General features: G+C 39.4%; 1 protein-coding gene across 1 annotated transcript in view; it reads left to right on the forward strand.

Moving 5' to 3' along the window:
• The first annotated feature begins 8,026 nt into the window (after positions 1-8,026).
• LOC121896389 (adenylate cyclase type 6-like) overlaps positions 8,027-22,915 on the forward strand; it is a 43,048-nt gene continuing 28,159 nt past the window's right edge. The window contains exons 1-3 of the mRNA XM_042410236.1: positions 8,027-8,245; positions 12,978-13,248; positions 13,345-14,284. Of these exons, the coding sequence (XP_042266170.1) occupies positions 13,229-13,248; positions 13,345-14,284 (960 nt within the window). The 5' untranslated portion in view covers positions 8,027-8,245; positions 12,978-13,228. The remainder of the gene's footprint in view (positions 8,246-12,977; positions 13,249-13,344; positions 14,285-22,915) is intronic.

Raw genomic sequence — 22,915 nt, forward strand, 5'->3', positions numbered from 1 at the left:
TTTGGGTTAGAAACAGTGACAGCATCATGCAATTTGTCCACCAGAGAGCACTGACAAGTTTATTTTTCAACTGAACTTAAAATCCACTATAAATTGGGCTGTAATGATATTTATATATTACTGAGTCAAATGACTAAATGTGAAAGTGGTTGCATATAGATGAGTCCACAGAGAATTATCATCTAACCGTGCAGCTCTAATGAGCTTTTAGCTCATTGTTTTGGTTTTACAGCCTACATTTACTGTACAGTTTGACCTCACCAGTATCAGCTCTGTCTCCAGAAACAGGCTGTAATTTAAAGCAAACAAGCTACTACATGCTGCCTGACCAGAACCAAACTCTACTGGTGGAAAGTAACTAAGTACATTTACGCAAGTACTGTACAATTCTGAAGTACTTGTACTTTACTTGAGTATTTCCATTTCATGCTACTTTATACTTCCACTCCACCACATTTCAGGGAGAAATGTTGTACTTTCTACTCCCCTACATTTATTTGACAGCTTTAGTTACTTTTCAGATGAAGATTTGACACAATGGATAATATAACAAGCTTTTAAAATACAACACATTGTTAAAGATGAAACCAGTGGTTTCCAACCTTTTTGGCTTTTGACGTCTTACAAAAAGCAGTGTGTAGTCGAGGTCACATTTGAGATGTCTATGAGTTGTTAACAGCTCCACCAAATAGTGATTTTTCCCTCTAAACTTGTCACATGGTTTCATTCCAATAAATATTCAAATGATCCAATATTTCACCAAAAATCAAAATTAAAGAAAAACTCCTCAATTGAAAACAGATTTGTGTATCAGAACTTTGTCTTTTCTTCTTTCCTCTCCCATTAATCATCTCATGACCCCTCAGATTTATCTGGTGACCCTTTGGGGGAGCCCGACCCCTAGGTTGGGAATCTATGGACTAAACTAGCTAACTGTATATAAAGTAGTTCAAATTAGCTCCACCTCCAGCAGCTACAACAGTAACATGCTGCTCTAACACTGATGCTTCAGTATTAATAATCTAATGATGTCATATATAATAATATAATAATATATCAGTCAGAGGGACAAAACCACTACTTTTACTGCAATACTTTAACTACATCAAGCTGTTAATACTTATGTACTTTTACCTTAGTAGGGTTTTTCATGCAGGACTTTTACTTGTACTGGAGTATTTCTACATTGTTGTATTGGTACTTTTACTTAAATGAAGGATCTGAATACTTCTTCTACTACTGGTGCCAGCTGAGGGTGCAGCTATTGGGAAAAAGCTTTTTTACACCTGTGAAATATATTAAATGCAACATGCAAATTAGACACCTGTGGAGTTGCTGGAATGAATGCCTCATGTGTTATTTCAACATAGACTAGCTTTATTGGCATATTTAATCACTTCCTACACATACAGTATGTCTGTACTGAATGCTTAAGTGCCTCGAGTGAACAACGTAGCCAGAAGTTCCTCTTTTTTTTACACTGGTGCCATGTTGTGGAACAACCTTCTGCTACACATCATGTTTTTAAATATGAGATGATCGTATCGAAGTCAGATTTATAATCTGAAATGACACTTTTACTTTACAAACTGTGATGATGTGTTTGGGGATTTCAGGAGTGTATTGTTTAATTTTTATGATGAATGTCTTTGTGTTTCTTTATATTTTCTTTGTCTTTGAACATCTTGGGACCATGTTGGAAATAAGTGTCACTTTAACATGCTACTCTTCAGATTTAAGTTTTTTTTTATGTCTGTTTAATCCATAAAATCAATCAAACAATCAATCAATCAATCAATTAATGCACAGAGATTAAATTCATATCAGCCTTTCTTTCTTATTCTGGCATTTGAGCACATATCCCGAAATGTCAGCGTTATTTTGAAGATGCATTATAGAATATTTGTTATTGAAATTTAGGAGTATTACAATAACTAAATAAGTATAACTAACTTAATAACTTAACTAAGTAACATTTGGGTCAGTTGGTAATGTAGTAAATATTTACCCTTTCTTAACTAAATCACATTTAGCCGTTAAATGAAGCCTTCTTGTTTGGTATGAAAAGTAGTTTTAAGCCTGGTACATTATCTGTTTTTCCTTCACAGAAGAGATTTTAAAGCTTTATTATCGGATGTTTTTATGACTCTTGTAACTGTTTTCATCAATACTTTTATTGATTGTGCAGTTGTTTCTGATTGCCGATTGTGTGCTTGTCTTATGAATGTTTCTTGTTCTCGGGTCTTTCTTGAAAAAGAGATCTTAATCTGAATGAGAGTGACTGATTAAATAACGATTAATTCAAAAAAGTCCTGACAGATGACGCTGACATGGACATTTAGTCACAGACCTTCCTGCTATAACTTTATCCTGAGCTGACAGTCCTCTGCAGGTTGCAGTGCTGTGACTTAACTCATGTCCACACTAACGTAGATGAGTATTAAAACATTTCTCCCAAATACACCAGTCAAAAGTTTGGGCACATCTTTCCATTCGCTTATATAAACAGGAAGGTTTTTCACATCAATTTGCCAGTTATGTGACTTTGCTGCTGAGACTGAATCTATTTTTGAACTTGAATGAAGTAAACTGCTTTTTTTTTTTCCTACATCCGCCTTGTGTTGTACAAGTCTGCTGAGCTCAGTCAGCCATTGTTACAGTTCAATCTGGCCAAAGATGGACCGAACGATTACTTTCTCCGTTAACTGTTTGGTCCGAAAAAATGTCAGAAAATGGTGAAAATTGCTCTTCACAATTTCCCAGACTCCAAAGTGACATCTTCAGTTTGCTTTTTTTGTCTGACGAACAGTTCAAAACCAAAAAATATTCAGTTTACTATCACATAAAGCAAAGAAAAGCAAAAGAAAATCCTCACAATTGAGAAGCTGCAACCAGAGATGGTCTGGTATTTTTGCATTTTTTGAAAAAAAGACTCAAACATGATGAATTTATTAATTTTCTGATGATTGACAAATTTATTATTTGACTAATTGTTTCAGCTCCACCTAGCATAATGTGGAACCAGCAGACACTAAGTTCTGTTCTGGTTCTGTTCACAGTCTGTGTCTCTAGCTGCCGTTCTCCACTGGTCCTCCAGAGGCCCTCAGACTTTTCTCCCTGTTTGTTTGGACTGGTCTGACTGGGAGAAAGCTGTTTTGAGTTGTATCTTTAAAGACTTCTGGCATGATATCATCACCTTTATTAGTTAGACTGTATTCATTGTGCATTGTGTTTCTGGGTTTATGGTTTTCTGTTTGCCTTGTGTTTTTCCTTCTGTGTTCATGTTCTCCTCCTCAGCCTGCTTTTCCTCTCACACCTGCCCTGCATTCAAGTCCTGCCCTGCCCCCTGTGTCTCCCCCAGCCAATCAGCTCCCTGGTTTTCAGTTCAGTTTTGTTGGATCCTTTGTTCAGTTTGTTCAGTCTGCTCTGTTTGTGCTGCATTCTGTCTCAGTTTTGCTTTGACCTGCCAGCTTTGTTTTTGCCTGCACAAGCCTTAAATAAAGAAGTTATTTCTTCAGCCTCACTCAGCCTAAAATCTCCTGCATTTGGGTCCATCTGCTCCATTCCACCTAACATTTCCTCTGCTGTTTCCAAACCGCAGTCCTGCCGTAGATACCTGCTACTGGCAGCTTGCTATTCAGACACAGAAGACTAAATATTATTGTGAAAATCTTAATGATACCTCCAAAAGCCAACGTGATTCCTTATTTCATACACAGTCTCTTGTGATATCTATGTAATAACACTCATCCTGCCCAATCGAAAGTAACAAATTTACCAAAAATGTAAATTAACCTGAGGAACTGACACCATTTTGTGAAGCTTTACACTTTTATAAAAGATAATAGCTCATAAAAGATAATTTCTTGTTACAGTTTAATCCAGCTGTAATACTCCATGCAGTAGTACCTCATCAACACAACCTGATAAAGTATGTCGGTAACAAAATTACATAATGTGCACAAGGTCATGCATCAATACTTTCTTTATTCAAAATGAGCACCTTTAATTTTGATACTACTTAATATTTCTGTATTAAATTCATTATGGTACTTAACAGAATCTTACTAAAGTCTTGATAATGCACAGTGACTCTTGTAATAAGTTAAAGGAACTAAATGCAAATTACACAAACTCATAATGGGTTTATATTATCTTCTAATAGGCACATTGTTCAAAACCAGATAAAATGAAAGGATCTCTTCAGTTTAAATGAATAATTGTAGATGCTGACTTACTCAACAGTTATGAAAAAACATATTAAAGATGATTGTGGGCTTTATATGCAGTGTTAAAGTGAAAAAACGTCCATGTTTAGAGTCTCACACTAGTGAACGGTTGTATCTTACAGCTCACAGGTTAACTGTCAACAACTGCAATTAGTGTTTCTGCAACGTCACCTGTTCATTTCTGTTTGTTTAACAGTTAAAGTGTTTTGACAGGGCCTTTATCACCTATCAGCTTTTGTAAATACGTCTCTGTCAGGTCTGATTTACAGTCGTTTAGACACTGACAATAAATCACTAGATGTTCCTTAGAAACCTGATCCTGTGAAAGAGCTTTGTTCGATTCCCAGAATTCACTAAAGGTTTGTCAGAACTGTTGTTGTTTATACTGTATTTCAGACTTATTAGACTTATTCTGATTTTTTGAAACAATACACAAAAGCAAGGGAAGTAAGTCAAAAAGGACATCTTTCATCAACATACAACTTTATCAGTGATATAGTTTATTTACAGAGAAGGGTTCCACTACTTTTACAGTTTTAGTTTTAGATTATCATCAGTGTTCTCTGACTTTCCTCAGCTGCTAAAATCCAGATGATATCATCTCAAGAAGTTGACAATCAATATCAAAAATTTCAACGCTCATCTAGCTCGCTTTTAACTTTCACTGTGAGCTCACAGCAATAAGCTTTACAAGCAGCAGCAAGACTTGCTTTTCCCCTAATTTTGAAGAAAATGAGGGCTACATACGGTACTCAATGCTGGAAAAATACATCTTTTACACATTTTTATTTACAATATTCACAGTGTACATTCTCCTAAAAGGATGCTATTGAGTATCAATCATAGACAATACAAGGAAGGACAATGCTATTTGTTGGAAAGATGCAAACTCAATATTCATACAATTATCATCATAATATCAATCAGTTACTGTGTAGAGTTTTACTGTCATATTAGCCAGCTGGAAATCAGCACGGCAAAGACAAAACAACTAATTATCTGTACAAAACAAGATTTAAAAGTTTCACTTGACGCCCAACATGTTGAAACTGTGCAAAGTTTTAAACATCTCGGTACCGTTCTTGACTTCAAGGTGATCTTCTCTGAAAATACAGAGTATATTTCCAAGAAATGCTCACAGCCACTTTATCTTCTCAGAAGACTCAGCAGCCTTGGTGTTAGTCAGCAAATTTTATAACTAGTGTACAAAACTCTTGTTGAGAGTGTTTTAACTTTTCATTTTGGTACAGTCACTTAAACTGCAGATCTAAGAATAAACTGACAGCCAGCAGAATAACCCTAAATGTCCTTGATTCAATCCAGTCCTCTGTTCAACCAGTTTGAGTCTTTGAGCTCCGGGAGGCGCTGTAGAGTTCATCTGGCTACTAGAAGTGTATTGAAGAAGTCTTTCATCTCAAGTGACTGATGAGATTTAATCCACAGACATGACATGAACTGTTTTTAATGTGTAATGTAGCCTTGTCCCTATGTTTGTTATGCAGATTGCTTCACTTTTTATCTCTTTACTGTAAGAATCATGTGTAGTTTATCTTCATGTTTTGGTGAGAAAAAGAATTTTCCACTATAAGAAAGATCCATTCTATTCTATTCTATTCTATTCTATTCTATTCTATTCTATTCTATTCTATTGATATTAAAGTAATTTACTTATAATTATTGTTTTCATTAGACCACCATTAATTGGGAAAGCATGTTAACTAATTTCATGATAATGTGTTAATGGTGAGATTTAAGTTAATATATAAATGCAGTAATAATATTCACGTACTTATGGTTTGTTTTTGTTGTTGTTGTAGAAGAGGAAGCTCTGATTTAAAGAGCTTAAACTTATATATACTCATATAAACTTATATATTATGTGTGTGTGTGTGTGTGTGTGTGTGTGTGTAATATGTATATGTATATAATATATTTAATGAATATTTGTGTGCTTGTATTTATTTGTTGAGGGTCTGACTGTTTAAAAGGAATTGAAAATGAAAGTAGATTTTTGTTTTGTTTCATTGTGCAGTTTTCTGTCTCCTCAGATAAAAACAGTTTTTAGTGACCCCATGCTGGCTCTTCTACCTGTTGGTCTTTACAGAGCCAGTAGTCTACATTGTGATGTGTAGTCCCATTTAGAGCACTGGTAATCCAGATTTGGTAATCCTGAAAATCTGGATCAGAGTGATCTAATCCAATGATGCTTTGAATAACCGGCACAAAAGTAATATGGATTACCTGATCCTGGATAGCAAAACACTGGATTTCCATATCCGGATCATTGTGATCCAGATGAAACTTTTTAAACAACTGGGCCCAGATCACAACTGCAGACTCGGTTCACCTCTAGAGGGAGTGCCGAGTTACTAAAGTGGGAATGAGAGAGTGGTGTGAGCAGGGCTGAGGACAGCTGCGTCAAACCAGCCAAAGTTACAGACAGAAAAACACCGGAAGTGAGACTTATCGTACCTCAACATTAAAACTTATAACATGGAGGAGACGGAGGGTGAACACAACCACAAACAATACAACACAACACAGTCAAATGCAGGTAGAAAACTAAATTATATTATATATGAATTATTTTAATGTTTTGTCCGAGGGAGAGTAAACATGCACATTTTGTTTAATCTCATTTATTTCTGTAAATTTGCACAGATATATAAACCAGAGTCTGGTAAGTAAAATAAATGCACATGTTGATGATGTTTCTGTATAACAGCAGTCACTGGCAGCATCATGTTTACTGCTGATAGGATGGAAACATGTTTATTGTTTAGAATAAAACAGAGAGACATTATGAAATAAATAATCATATAATACAGTAATATATATAATATAAATTCAATTTTAAATAAGTAAGTAAAAATTTAAAACTCATAATCATGAAATTGCATGTCATAATTACTTGTTGTAACTATAATAGAGTTTATTACATGTAATTTATATTTAATTCTAGCTGTTTCTATTTTGAAATGGCCCTTTTACAAAATATATCTGACAAAAAAATAAATAAATTAAATAAATAATCTATGATGAAAAGTGACATGAAATAAAACAGTTATTGGAAACAAAAATGTGCTGCAAGATAAAAACTTGAGGAAAGGGACGTGAAGAACTGATTGAATGAAAAAAAATCTGCACTAAACTCTGTTATTGTGAAAAAAAAAACAGGTTGAAAATACATTTCATAACAATAAACTGTGTGTATTGAGATTAGATGTATTGATTATCTCTTTGTCTCATTGTCTCATCTCATTATTTCATTGTTATTCTGTTTGTATTGATTGTATAATGTATTCAATATGAATTATATGTTTTATAATTTATGTAATATTGTTGAACACTTTGGGTGTTCAATATTAATCATCTCACGACCCCTCAGATTTATCTGGTGACCCTTTTGGAGGGGCCGACCCCTAGGTTGGAAACTACTGGACTAAACTAGCTAACTGTATATAAAGTAGTTCAAACTAGCTCCACCTCCAGCAGCTACAACAGTAACATGCTGCTCTAACACTGACGCTTCAGTATTAATAATCTCATCATGTCATGTATGGTAATATATCGGTCAGAGGGATGAAATGACTACTTTTACTGCGATACTTTAACTACATTTTTCTGCTAATACTTATGTACTTTTACTTTAGTAGGATTTTCATGCAGGACTTTTACTTGCAATGTAGTATTTTTACATTGCTGTAGTGGTACTTTTACTGCAGTAATGGATCTGAATACTTCTTCCACTATTACTCTCTGCAAGGAGCTTTAATGTGAACAATAACCGGAAGTGTGGTGTTTGTATTTCATCACCATCTTGACAGTGGTGCTTGGAGCCGAGAGGGTCAGGGGGAGGAGAGGCAAGGGAGTGGAACGAGAAGACGACAGGAGGAGATCCACAGGGTGACCACTTTAACCGGACCATCTTCGGACAGCTCGCCCCCACCAATGGTCCTCCACCCTGGCCGCTGTGCTGCGGTCCTGCCGGGGAGCAGAAACACAAGATGATCACGGTGAGTCCGTCTTTCTGACCGTATGTGAGTGCTTCTGCTGCTGCTTCTGCTGCTTCTGCTGCTGCTGCTGTTGCTGCACACTGCAGGCCGACATATATAATATATGTTCTCCCGTCACACAAACGTCTCAAACGCTGTTGCATTGGACCGTAGACGCCTCTGCCACTTCTCCGTCAATACACCATTTCTGCCGGAGTGAATGACATAAGGCCTCCGTTGCTGCTTCATGCTGCTGCTGCTGCTTCATGCTGCTGCTGCTGCTGCTGCTGCTGGTTGGTGGTGGTGGCAAAGGATACACGGTCACTACATGTTTTCATATACGGATACATAACATATAAGGAGGATGAGCCGCATCACTGTGCGCTTCTTATTCCAGCTGATCTTGAAGGCTGTTCATAGGCTGCATTCACACGCTTGCAGGTTGCATTTTAGATGCTCAAAAAAATGATCCACTGCAGCCGCATTTTATTCCAATAATTACACAACTTTAAACTTAAACATCTCCACGTAGACACCCTCCTCGCCTCTATGTGTGCACATGTGTGTGTGTGTTTTTTATTTTTATAAATGATTTTTTTAAAGTGTTAATCAGTCCTCCATCCACTGACTGATGCTGAGGAATGTGCAGCAGCAATAACGTGTTTATACCTGTTTATTTACCCAAGACTCATGTTTGTCAATACACTAAATCCCGCCAGCTATTGCTTAGCTGCTGGTTGAAGGACGTTTGCAATAAATATGAGATAAAATAAAGAGCTGACAGCGGTGTGTTTGTGCGTTAAGTTGGTCGCACCGGACGCAGCGGAATGGTTTTATGGTCCCCGCTATGGTTGTCACATAGGCCACGGTGTTATGTAACAAGAAGCCTACGCTGTTTGAATGCGGGCCCTCACACACGGCCTGTGCATGGTTTTTTTTTTAATACACCGGATCATCCGCACATGAGCAAAACAGCCGCAAAAAAACGCAAAAAATGTCCATTGAACGCTGTGCATGCCTTTGATTTCCCCTAATTGCTTGATCTGTTCTCGCGTCTGTATCATCATCATCATCATCTGGCTGATAAGTGAGCCACACAGAGAGAGAGAGAGAGAGAGAGAGAAGGAGAGAGAGAGAGAGAAAGAGAGAGAGAGAAGCATGCACAGCCTCGGACATCATCACAAGCCCACAATGAATGACTTTATGCGCGTTGTTTGTGGCTGTTAACGCCACTGTAGCGGCTGTCCGGTTGAAAATGTCCCCTAGGAATAGTCAGTCACCCCCGCCTTCCCTCTCTCTCCCCTCTCTCCCCTCTTCACTCTCCCCTCCCCTCCCCTTCCCGCTCCTCTGCTAAGCGCTAGTGGGGGAAACCGGAGAGTACAGCCAAGCAGCACCATGCAAACACACAACCGAGCGACTGGCAACACCGCGACGTTTGCAAATGGGTACAAGCTGGTCGACCTTGTGCAGGGGAGTGAGGGACGCAGGGACGGTGGAGGAGGAGGGGGAGGGAGGTGTGTGTGTGAGAGAGAGAGGAGGAGGAGGAGGGGGGGGGGGGGTTCTCCTTGAATCTTGTCGATCCGCTGCCAGGGAGGAGGGATACGGCGTGGACGTGCCAGAGAAGGCGCACGCATGCAAGAGATAGTATAGAGAGGAAATGCTCTACTTTTGCTTTTTTTTTTTTTTAAATTGATATTTTTACAGACACCATAAAACCTCCATACATTTTCTTTTTTTGCAAACTGTAAAACTAAGCAGAACAATAAGAAACACACAAAAAAACAAAAACAAAACAGTCTGGTAATAACTTCACATGACCTTCATAAATATAAATCAAGTAACATAACTAATATCAAATATGACAGTGACTCATACAAACATACTCAAGACAATATAAAACTAATTAACAACAAAAAACAAAACAAAAACAACAACCACCAAACAATACAAAAAAGAAAGGAAAAGAAAAAAAAGGAAAAAGGGGGGGGGGGGGGGGGGGGGGGGGCGTCTGTACAGCCAACAGTAAGACCGGAAGTTCCTAATGACATAATGACAAGCTATAATATGAGATAACCCACATCGTGTAATGGATAATCCATATTGTCCTCCGAGATACAGGAATCAGTCAGACATAGTAATCAAACACGGTGTTTCAGAGGCCACAGATAGGCAGTCAATCAGCTCTACAGTCAGTGTTTCTTTAATTGGGACAAAAACAAGCTTGAAATGCTATTCTTGCTTTAACAACTCAGTGTGCCTCACCGGTGATAACAGAGGCGAGGAGGTGCGTTGCGTTTGCATGTCTCTCTATAGCAGTGGTTCTCAAACTGACACAAATTAGACCACAGACCCCCATCTGATGACATTTTTGCTTTTAGATGTTTTATTACAGGAAGTGTATGAAACCCATGACCAGAATAGTCATACATTCAGTCATTGTGTTACATAAGGATTGAATTTTAGTGAAAATAAATTATTCCCCTTTATGCTAGGGACCCCCGGACCTCACTTTGAGAACCACTGCTCAGTACTCTGTGGGGCTCATGAGCGTGGAGGCCTGGCTGGTGAGATCAGATGGTAGCAGGTGCTGTGGCTGTTTTATAATTCAGTCAGCACGAAAACAAACAGTACTTACAATAAATAATCACACTAATATATTATTATATTAACTTCTATGGTAAAATGCTGTAGGGATATTATAGTGATATCAGAGGAGACATCAATAATATAAAAAAGAAAGAATTTACAGTGAAAAAAATATGTAAATATAGACTTTACTAACGTGCCATGTTAGATCAAAGCTCACAGATGTGCAGTTATGAGATTATGGGGTTTTACGTTAATATAACGTGTAATGTCCGTGGGAGGGATAGAGGCCGTGCCAGTGGGGGTCTCGGGCTTTGTTGATGAGGCCGGCTGCAGATGGGAAGAAACTGTTCTTGTGTTGTGATGTTTTGGTCGTGACAGACCTCAACCTCTTGCCGGAGGGAAGCGTTTCAAAAAGTTTATGAGTTTATTTAATAAAAGTAGATTAAATGTGAGCTGGTCAGCATAAACCCATAACTGAATATGACAGAAACCCCCGTTTTTAGTCCCTAGAGACCATTAGGGGAATATTTTAGATATTTTCTGTTAAAAATCTGATGCACTGATTTCACTTTTTCTCTCCCAATACTGATACCTCAACGCACCCTTTTTCTCACAAATGTAAAATCTGTGTATCTCACTGTGAGGAACTCACTGGGATCTCTCTCTTGTAAGGTAACATGAAGGCAGACATCGCTGTGACACTAAAAACTGAATTAGTGGCCTGTTGTGACTTAATGAAAGTAAATGATAACAGAAGCACAAAATGTTATGAAGACACTGACAAAGAACTGTAGAATGGTTGCTGATTGTTTTCTTGGTAAATCGATTATTCGTTCAGCCTGTAAAATGTCCATCCAAGTTCCCAGAGTCCATTGTTACTCTTCAAAATATCTTATTTTGCCGCCATATAGTCCAAAACCCAAAGATGAGCAGCTTATTGTTATAGAGGAGCATGAATATCAGAAAATATTCACATTTGGGAAGCTGGAACCAGTGAATTTAAACGACTATTTGATTATCAAAATCATTGCTGATTAATTTTCAGTTGATTGGTTGATCGATTAATTGAATAATCATTGCAGCTCTAATCCCCAATCTGTTTAATAAGGACAGTATACACCCAGATACCAATCAGATGTATTGGAGCAATGCATCCAAAAAAAAACTAGACACAATTTAGATTATATACAGCAGCCCAATATATGTCAAAACATGTAGTGTATCAAATATAAACTTAATTAAACATATAACACTTTCAAAGACCTCATATATAACAGATCATTATCTGATTCATTATCTGTCATGTCACATTTTTAGAAAAAGCTGAACTCAAAGATTATGAAGTTCATGAGAGAGTGGACAGTAATATAATCTTTACTTTGTAATTTCATCCAACAACACCAGACTGATTTAATTACACACATGTCTGTGATTTATGTATGTTATGTGATGCTGGAATTGATTTTAACGGACTTTTGGTTTAACGCTGTAGGGCCTACAGAGCTGGCGCCGTCATGGTGTGTATACCATGACTGTCTTGATATTCGTCTTGACAGTGTCCTGTTGTCCGGTGGCATTTATCTGTATTTATTACTCGTCTTTTATCGTTGATTGTGATAATAAACAGAGCTTGAAGGAGTCTCCTCTTTATCTTCAGTCCAGCTGGCTCCAAAAAGCTGTTGTGTGTTTATACCAGGGGATGTGTTTTTTTGCATGGGGGTCAGAAAGTGCAGTTTCACCTCAAAAAACCCAGACCTACAATCTATTTTGGGTCCGACCCTACCTCTCCCTCCCCCTCCCTCCAGTTTTGGAAGTAGCTCGTTCTAGTCTATGAATCTTTCTCAGTTTTCAGACGAGACAAAATCTCAAGTGTGTCTGGTTATCCAGGAAATTAGATTCATGTGCATTTAGCTGACAATGATGCGTTTTATTTCCTGTCAGATTTGGGATGAAGGAACTCTTTGCTAACAAGCTATTCAAAAGACTTGAACAGGCCAGTTTGTAATTATATTAGCATCAATTTCAGACTGCACAAGACATCCATATAACTATCTACTCTTTGCTTAAATTAGTGCCATTTAATTGTCATGACACCATCACAGATCTTCAGTATTTGTGCATCAGCTATTCCTGTTTGTCACTCTGTGTGCTATTTTTCTTCTAGACCCAGCAGAAGCCGTGGAGATACTGTAGGCCTGGCAGCAGAGACTGGTCCTCTCATTAACCTTGCTCTTTGATCATTGGCTCTGGCACAAACATCTGGAGCTGTGTGAAGCGGCTGGTGCACCTTTTGACCCGATCCAGTCATTCCCACCCTGCGGCCCTGCACTGTGGCCTCTACAAACTCCTCACTTCTTCAAAATTTCGTCCACGGGGATAAATGAGTGAACCGGCTTCAAGGGAAAGGGCTGGGACATGTACCAGAACCCCAACAGGTAAATGAGCAACTCCCACAGGTGGATAGAGGACTTTGTCTGTTGTCTGCCTTTGACCTGTTGCTGTACTGAACGTTCCTCTCTCTGCTCACACAGAATGTCCTGGTTCAGTGGTTTCCTAGTCGCCAGAGTGGACGACCGCAAGACTGCGTGGGGGGAGCGCAATGGCAAGAAGTCCAAACGGAAGGGAGGCTCATCTCTCTGCAACCCGCGTTACATGAGCTGTCTGCGGGACCCAGATGCTATGGACCCCCCATCTGGAGCCCCCCTCCATCAGCACCACCGCGGAGGGGTGGCGGGGGCCGTGGGAGGCGGGGGTAACTTCGGCGTCCGTTGCGGATGGCAGGAGGACCACTACGGCAAAAGGGGAGGGGCTCCCGGGGAAGGGGTGGGGCTGAAATCGGTCGACTTGGGCTTTGAGGATGGGGATTTGAAAGGCAGGAAAGGGGGGTGTAACGGAGGAAGCGGGGACATGGGCGATGAGGGTCCCAACGGCGCAGCAGGGGTGGTAACGGCTGCGGACTGCTGGCTCAGGGTGGTGCGAGTATTCCAGTCAAAAAAATTCCAGTCCCGCAAACTGGAGCGCCTATACCAGCGTTACTTCTTCAGGCTGAACCAGAGCTCCTTGACCATGCTAATGGGGGTACTCGTGATTGTGTGCGGCATCATGCTGACCTTCCACTGTGTCCACGCCGTCCCTCATGTGGCTTATTCGTCAGCCCTGTCGGTGGCGATGGCGCTCTTTATGGCTCTTATGGTAGTGTGCAACCGCAACGGCTTCCACCAGGACTACATGTGGATGGTCAGTTACCTGGTGATCGGAGTCTTGGTGTCGGTGCAGGTGTTCGGGGTGCTCATGGTGGCACCTCGGAGCGCTTCAGAAGGCATCTGGTGGTCCGTGTTCTTCATCTACATCATCTACACACTGCTGCCGGTGAGGATGAGAGCAGCGGTACTGAGTGGAGCTGTGCTGTCCATCATACACGTGGTCACCACCTGGCAGATCAACCAGGAAGACAAATTTCTCTGGAAACAGGTAATGACTGTTTGACTGTTCTCTTTGCTTGTCACGGTTGACTTGAACTGACACAGACAGTGAACAGGATGGAAAATATTTTGACAGTTCCACATTTAGAAAGCACTTTGGTTTTCCCTTTCTGTTATTTTATATCTATATATCTCAGATATTATGTGGACATTGTATCCTGCAGTTTTCCTGGTCTATTAAGTTTAAGTTTCTTCTAAAGTTCAATACACCCCAATCATATATCACCTCTTCAAGCACACAGACCCTTTGTTGAGTCCATCTGCACAAATATTTGTTGTGAAGCCAAAAGTTGTTCAAATCCAAGGAACTTTATTTTAAAGATGTGAACAGATGAGGCCTGGAGCACACAGTTATAGTTTGAGCTTTCTAATAAAGTGGAGCAGCTAACTTTTCAACACAAAGCATGTCTTCACCAGAGAAAGAAGAGATTGTGACAGTGGAGACATTTAAATTACATCTCTCATTGGCGAACAAGTTCTTGTCACTGCTTACACGTAGCTGATGTCATATTGCCACAGTATATGTAAATATACTTCAAAGAAAACACAATCGATTAATCTCTCCATTTAGTTCATGTGGTTCAGCCTTATTCAGTGTATGAACTTTATTTTAAACCTGTATTTGTTGTTTTTTTTGGCCATTTTTGGCCAGCATAGCAAGCTGTTAGCAAACAGTTGCCTGTTTACACATCCAGCATTTACGGAGCAATATTAGTATTAATTCTGTGGTCACCTGCCGAATGTTAGTCCATTATTGTCTCTCCTTTTAGCTCTGCTTTGGTCTCCACCAGCTCCTGAGAGAAATATCCGGCTTTTTAGCTGCTAAATGCTCGACTATAATCACCAGCTGGTCGCTAAATTTGTCCGTCTTCTGTTTGGTGCAGGGCAGGTAGAGTGGGTGTTTATCAGAGCGTTTTGCCACCAAAACAATGAACTGAACAATGTAATATATAATGGATCAATGGTCAATTTTGGCTCTTACACTGACACTCGCCAGACCAAACGGTTAATTGATTAATCAGTAGCCCTAAAAAATGTGTCATCAAAATTTGAAACTATGTTAAGAATAAAATAGGAAACATTGTGGTGGAAATAACTGACCAGTAACTAAAAACATCAGGAAACAGATAAATTGTGATATACAGCTACAAGAGTCGTCACTATAATTTAACTGAGCTTGACACATTATTATGTCCCTACATGTCTGGGTGCATTTAAAGTGTCTCCTTTGGCATGATATTTATGATGGGGTGATAATGTGTGAACTGCAGTACAATTCTACTGTCACCACATTGTATCTACGTATTTACATGTACTTTGGGGCTTATGGGTCTCGCTGTACAGTGTGTTGTTTGTGCGTCATGCCAAGGACCTAGGGGCTCGCTGAAGGTCAGTGGGCCGAGTGAACCGCTCCGGCTGGACGGCTCTGTGTGGGTGTGTGTGTGTGTGTGTGTTGTGTGACAGTGGGAGAATACCATGATATAAAGCAGTATCACTCAGGTCTCTGTGCTCGCACACAAGGGACGCTTTGTACTTTTCTCCCAGGGTGGGGTGACGGGGGTGAGGCTGAAGGGGGGGGGGGGGGCACAGTATGGTGGCTGCTTGCATTCTGAGCTGCCATAGCGGTTTTACAACTGTCGGTCTCCCCGGGGAAAAGTTATGGAAACTATAATGGGAAGGCCATAACTTGAAAACAATAGAGGGATATAGGACTTAATGTTCAATCTCTTTAACGTTTCAAACATAGTCTGTTACATATTAGCTTGCTTCTATAAAGAATATGTTTCATTTTGCAGAAAACAACCACAAACACAACTCACTTTGTTAATAATTTCATTGTTTATTATAAATTAATTATTGAAGTATAGGACTGTTCCTTAAAAAAAAAGGCAGATTTGTGGGAACTCGGTAATGGCTGTGTGCTCTTTAACATAATACATGATATACCCATAGTGCAATCCATCACAGGCTCCAACATTGTTTGCCATCGTACAAATGTCATGAGATAGCTGCTTATTCCTAAGGTTGTGTGTGTACTATGTGACACAGTAATACAGTGTCATCAATCACTGCTTCACGCTTGTGTGCAAGTATTTCCTCTTTCTCCAATAACTCATTAACCTCACTGGGTTTCGGTTGCTGGTGTTGATGGGTACAGATAATGGTTAAGTTGTATAGTATGAGGTGTGGTGTAAATGTTGATCTTCTTTTCTGCTTGTCTTGTTATTCCCATCTTTTCTTTGCTGGCGCTGCAGATTTAAACGTGGGAATTGAGAGGGAATCTGTGCCATCGAGTTCGGGTTGAGAGATTTCTGTTGAGTGAGCCATGATGGGGATGAACTAGATTCTGGATGTTTGGTTTCACTTGGATCTGTCCTCTCAATCATGAGTGTGTGTAGGGCTTCAACAAATAGTCTATTAATGGATTAGTCTGTTGACAGAAAATTAATCGTCAACTATTTTGATAACCGAATAATCATTTTAATATTTTTAGACTGTTGATCGGACAAAACAAGACATTCAAAGACATCACCTTGGGCTCTAAGAAATGATATTATTGTATCTGTATCTGACAATATTATATATTGTCAGTGTAACTGATGATGAAAATAATCGTTAGTTGCAGCCCTAGTTGTGTTGATTTTTGAAAAAGTCTGAGCTCAGAAGCTGATTTATCTTCGTCCTTGTGCAGTAAATGATGTGTTATTTGTATATTGGACTGTTGTTTCATAAGCTGCAAATCAATGACCAACTATAGATGTTTTTTAAGGCACTTTCCCCACAATCATGTGTCTTATATACTTCAACTCATGAAAAATATAAATAACTGAGATATGAGATCACACACAAAACACTATAAATTCAGGTAATACATGAAAATGTGAGGACTGTTTAGTGCCTCAAGCTGCTAAACTTCTTTACCTGACTTACCTGCCTGAGAAACACAAGGTCAATGTCAGAGCTGCTCTAATCACCACACAGGGGGCCGATAGCAATGTGACGACCTGAAAACCACCAAAGAGCTGCAAAAAAGAGTCTTTAAAGGCCCTGAAAGTCAACTTTCCCAATTGGCTTTTTATTATGAGTGATGTGGTCTTACATAAACACACTCTTCTGCGAAAGGTGCCCTGTGGTGTTTTTGATCACTAGTAGCACTGTGGAGCATTGTGTTGATCATAACCGTAGACTGTATAAATATAATGGACGTAGCCACCGTGATGTCACCCACTGGTTTGTGGACTCGCGTTTTGAAGCCTCAAGTTTGACATATTCACCATTGCCATCTTGGATTTTTGGAGCCAGAAGTCACCATATTTGGGTGAAAGGGTGGAGCTGACCCTTATGCTAGCTGCTAGCTTGGTTAGCACAGTGCATTTACAGTCTTTGGGTAACTGTGATGCTAATGCGCTAATGCTAATTTTCGCTAGTGAAAAACATACTTAAAACCATTGAAAGAAAATGTACTTACAGGAAAAACTGAACAGTTGAGTCCTTAGAAGGGTCTTTTAGTACAACCAAACACTGAACAAGACTTTTTTAGGTGACCAAAATGTTACAATTAACCTTCTTTAACTGAAAACACACTGAAATAGAGACGGCTACGCCTATACTCTGCTAAACTGGGGTAAGGCCATGTTTACGTCACCTAACCAACGTTGTCGCTGTGGTCGTTGTCAATCACAACGTAGCCACACCCTAAAGTATACCCTACTTTATTGTCAAACTTAAATTAAATGGGGCCATAATTTACAAAATGAACATCATGCTGTATTGAAGAAGACATGAAACTAGCGATTGAGAAGTAGTGTCATTTTCTGATAAACTTCTATACAAACGGTTTGAGGCACTTCAACATTGGCTTCACTTTTCAGACCCAGAACTACCCCCTTAGTCATGGTGGGATCCACATTCCTGCTGTCAGTTTCATGTTATTCCACTGAGCAGGTGTCAGTGTTGAAGTGCCAAGAAATCAAGATATCTGCCAACATATGCAGAGAAGAAGACTACACATAAGCAAATAAAAATGTAAACAATTCAGGGTTTAAAATGTTCTGAAAAATCGACTTTGCAAAGGTTTTACGAAGGAAGGAAATACACTCAACACGTTTGTTAGACCTTAAGGATACACACAATGTGATTTGGGGAGAAACACTGAATGAAAATATAAATTTAGCTTTGTTTATAAGAACTCTCTCACAACAAATTTAGTTATTTTAAAGATTTTCTGATTTTTTGTGTTTTGTCTGAGCTCTTTTCACTCGTTTGAAATGGGAAGGGATAAGAATATGGTGATGTCAGGTACCTACATGCACCAATCATGGTTTAGCAACATTTTGATTAAAAAAAAAGTTGAGTTATTTATTCATTTGTTACCATGATGTGGTATTAAATTGATCATTTAAAATATAAAAGAAAATATAAAAGAAAGACTTAATTTAAGACATCCATTCTGAAAATAGAACAGTAATAAAAAATAGTGCATTTACTTCAACACAAGTAAGTAAAGTAAATCCCCTTATCACCACTTTTAAAATACCCCGTAAAATAATAATTTAAATCTGACAACAATTGTCTGAGTATGATAAATAAATGTCTGTATATGTGAGTATGAGTAACAGAATACTGTTCAAGGTTGTTGTCCTGTTTTAATTCACTATTGTTGCTAATAGAATCTGTCATGTAAGTCTTGATGGGGTCTGTCCTCTGTATGAGAAGTACTTCATGTTCAGCTCTTGAAATTTATGATCCTTAATCCCTTCAAACCTGTCAAAACACACACGGTCCGTCTGCTAGTTCTCTGAGCTGTATTGCTCTTGGCGTTGGTTGCTATGTGTGTTGTTACAGCTGCATACAGTAGAATTGAGTGTCAACTTTTCAGTGTCTTATTGTACATGCTCGCACCATAAACTACCATAAACTAAAGTAGGATTGCTTTTGTAACAAACACCAATCAGCTTTAACTGGTAGTAGTGGTTTGTACTGGAGACGTAGTGTTCTATAACATGTGAGTGTCACTCTGCTGTTACTCCTTCATTCTGTGATCCTCGGACTTCACAGCTGAAATCAGTTAGCCATAGCGGTACAGTACACACACATGTGCACGCATGTCCCACCCAACCAACCACACACACACATATACACACACACATACACACACACACACACGCCATCCCATGCTTTGTTATGGTTGACGCCTTCTCTTATAGTCTCTGTTGAATGTTTGTCAGAATTGCTGCAGTTTGTTTTCTTTGGGGACAAAAAAAATCACATAACTATTGTCCTGCCTGTGTGTGTGTGTGTGGGTGTCTATTTGAGTGTGTGAATACTGACATGTGCGTGCTCCTGTCTGTTTTATACAGGGCACTCTGACGGGCCATACTTTACTTTGCACGCACACTGGCCCCCGCTGATATGTTTGTCAATGAAATTTTTTTGGTGTTGTCACTGAACCTTTGTCATGATTTTAACATTCTTCACCTCGACGTTATTTGCTTTATGGCCCCTGACAATGGCTAGCATTGTTGCGTGGATGTTGTTGACACAAGTGCTGTGAGAGGTCAAAGACTGGTTCCTAAAAATACCCGGCCCTTGGCGTTTCTGCTAACTGTTGCGTCACATGGAACAGTCTTATCAGAGCCTGCGTCAGAGCAACAGGCAGGTCACTCTATCCCCCTTTTCTCTGCATACACATGGGCCCGCCTTTTCACACTGAAACACACACTCTCACACAGGTGCAGGGGCTGCTCATTCTGTATGTTCACACACACTAGAGTGATCTTTTTATGCTGTGCGTAAATGAAGCATAACCTAATGCATTTTGGGATAGATCTTTTATCTTTGACCACAGCAGAAATGGTGGGTTAAGCCCCTAAAAGCCCATTAAGCAGCATGGAGGGCAAATCAGGCCTCTGCATGGACTCTGGGTCAGGGGACAGTCAATATGTTTCCCTGGTCTCCTTGTCAAGCTCCCACTAAGTGTTTTGTATTCATTAGATAAGATAAGGGAATAGAGTTTAAATAGGAATGTGCTTAGTTTGTACCCAAGACCGAAACGGTCTCACGTCAAACTTTCCGAAAAGGCTGTTTACTTAATTTTTAAATTTCCAGGATGTTATACAGAGAATAAATGCATGTTAATCAGAGCAAATCTCACACAGTATTGAGTGTATCAGCTGTTCACAGTTTCACAGCAGCTCCCAGTGCTGGAATAACCTTGTGTGCATCATGCATCAAGACGGGAGACTTGGATCCCAGTGGAGGAAGTGTCAGGCCGTGATCACCTATGCGAAGCTGCCGCTATAGAATAGGACACCCAGTATAAGCAAAGGAGGAGGCGGCAAGGTGGTGTGATCGGAGGAGAATCCGATATTCTCCCCACGCAGTCCTTCCACAGCCTCCTTGATAAATAATTTGTGTGTTTAACGCGGCAGCAGCATTTTAACGAGGATACCTGTCACATGTACACTTTGCTCACAAGCAGGATGGGTGCTGACCGATGGGATCACACACTGGCACACACACACACACACACACACACACACACACACCACAGCTTTACTCAAAGGACCCAGATAGGTTTGCAGTGTATCAAAATTTAACTACTTATAGCTGAAGGTGATAATTGTTTCTTTGCGTAAATACATTTTCTTGCCTGTATTTACTTGTATAATAATTACATGGATACAGACACACATAAACACACACACACACACACACACACACACACACACACACACACACATATATATACCACCGCCGTCAGTCAGTCAGTCTGTGGACCAATGAGAGCGCTGCAAATGAATTATCAGTTTAGCATCACTTCTGAGAATGATGGGGAATAAACAGCATTGCTAAGTGTCTCCCTCAGTGCTTGTGTTCAGTTGGTCCAGCGGTTGCCATGGAAACAGGTACGACTCAAGCAGCCGAGACCCAGTTCAGCCTGCTGGTATACAGTTTGGTAATCTCTGCTTCAAGTAAGGACAAAAAAGAAAAAAAAAAGAAAAAATCAGGCCAAAATTGATTTCTGCCGTTTACTTTCCTTCTGAGAATCAGAAAGCTTGCGGGCGGGTGTTGGAAGGGTCCGAGCTTTCTAGACACGTTTGCTGTTTAGCTGCTCGGATAGATTCATGCTTTGTTTTCCTCCCCCCCGCTGTCGAAATGAGACAGTCCATAATTAAACATGGCGATGACAGAGGAGAGGTCATATGAGTGGAGGTGGTGGGGAGTCGAGAGGGAGGGATGCACAGGATGTTGTTTGCCAGTTGTCTGGTTCAGGGAAGCTTATCTCTGGTCAGCTTGCTATGACTGTGCATGTTTTTAGACCCAATGCTGTGGAAACAGTGCAAGATGTGTTTTCAGGCCTTGCATATACAGAAAGCTTGAAAAATTGACCTTTTATGCTTCTGTTATAACCAAATTTTGGTCATCATAACACCAACACAATACTGGGTTAACGTTACCCAGAAAGACCCAGTTTTAGTGTTATTTTTTTATATAACTGTTGGGTTATTTACCCAAACTAAATCTATTGTTTTTAAACTTGCTTGTTATTGATTGTTAATAACTTGTGTATCTTTTGCAGTATGTTTCAGTTTGGATAAATTACCCAAAAGTAATCTAAAAAAATAACACTCATACATGGGTCAAAACAACAGAGTGCTGCTGAGTGAAATTAACCCAATATTGCATCAGTGTTACAGTATATTTACCAGAAATGGGTAAAATTTTGACCCTACTGATTTTTAGCCTGTATTTATAAGAGCTTCTTCATCTGGCACTGATAATTTGTTTTATTGCCAATAACAACTCCTTTACATTCTTCTAATACTGACATAACTCCTCTAAGAGGCTTCTTGTTTAGTTATCCCTGAACTCCTTGTCTGTTGTCTGGACTGGAGTGGAACAAATCTCTCAAAGTAAATCATTTTTATATCTACAATAAGTGAATTGGCCCCTTTTTCATCTATGTTTCTTTAGTAGAAACAGCAGTGTGTGTGGACTGAACTTTGTCACAGGCTTTTTAATGTGACATTTTTTGGATCAACATATTCATGATATTTACACAAGTCAACATTTCCTGCAACGTTTTTCTTCCCCGTTTCACAGTCGGTTTATTTGCATGTAAAGATCTATGATGGGAATCCACAGACTGTTTGTGTTCACATGTAAAATACAAGATAAATTGTATTTTTTCATTTGTGTGTTGAAGGGTAACTAAATTACGTTCTCTGCAGTGGAAACAACTTTAAAAGGGAGAAAAATGTAATTGAAAAAAACTCACAAGATGGTGATTTATTATATTTTTTTTAAATGACACTGCTTCATGTCAGTCACAGTGGTGAAAGATTTTGGAAACTGAGAATACCTTTAAACACTTTGATTGATGTTGTCCTGGAAATGATTTCCTGACAAAACTGTTCATCACAAATTACTGAATATCGTTTGCAGAAATGACAAGACGGTACAGGTGATTGTGCTCCAAAATACTTTTTGTTCTCTGCAGCTTAAAAGATTATTTTTTGAATGTGAAGTTTTGTCTGATTGTAGCCAGTTGACGGTTACCTCCAGACAGAGTATAGCCCACCCGGCTGAGTGAGGGAGCAGAGTGAACAGGCGGGGC

The sequence above is a fragment of the Thunnus maccoyii genome, chromosome 4 (genome assembly GCF_910596095.1).
Source record: "Thunnus maccoyii chromosome 4, fThuMac1.1, whole genome shotgun sequence".
Lineage (NCBI taxonomy): Eukaryota > Metazoa > Chordata > Actinopteri > Scombriformes > Scombridae > Thunnus > Thunnus maccoyii.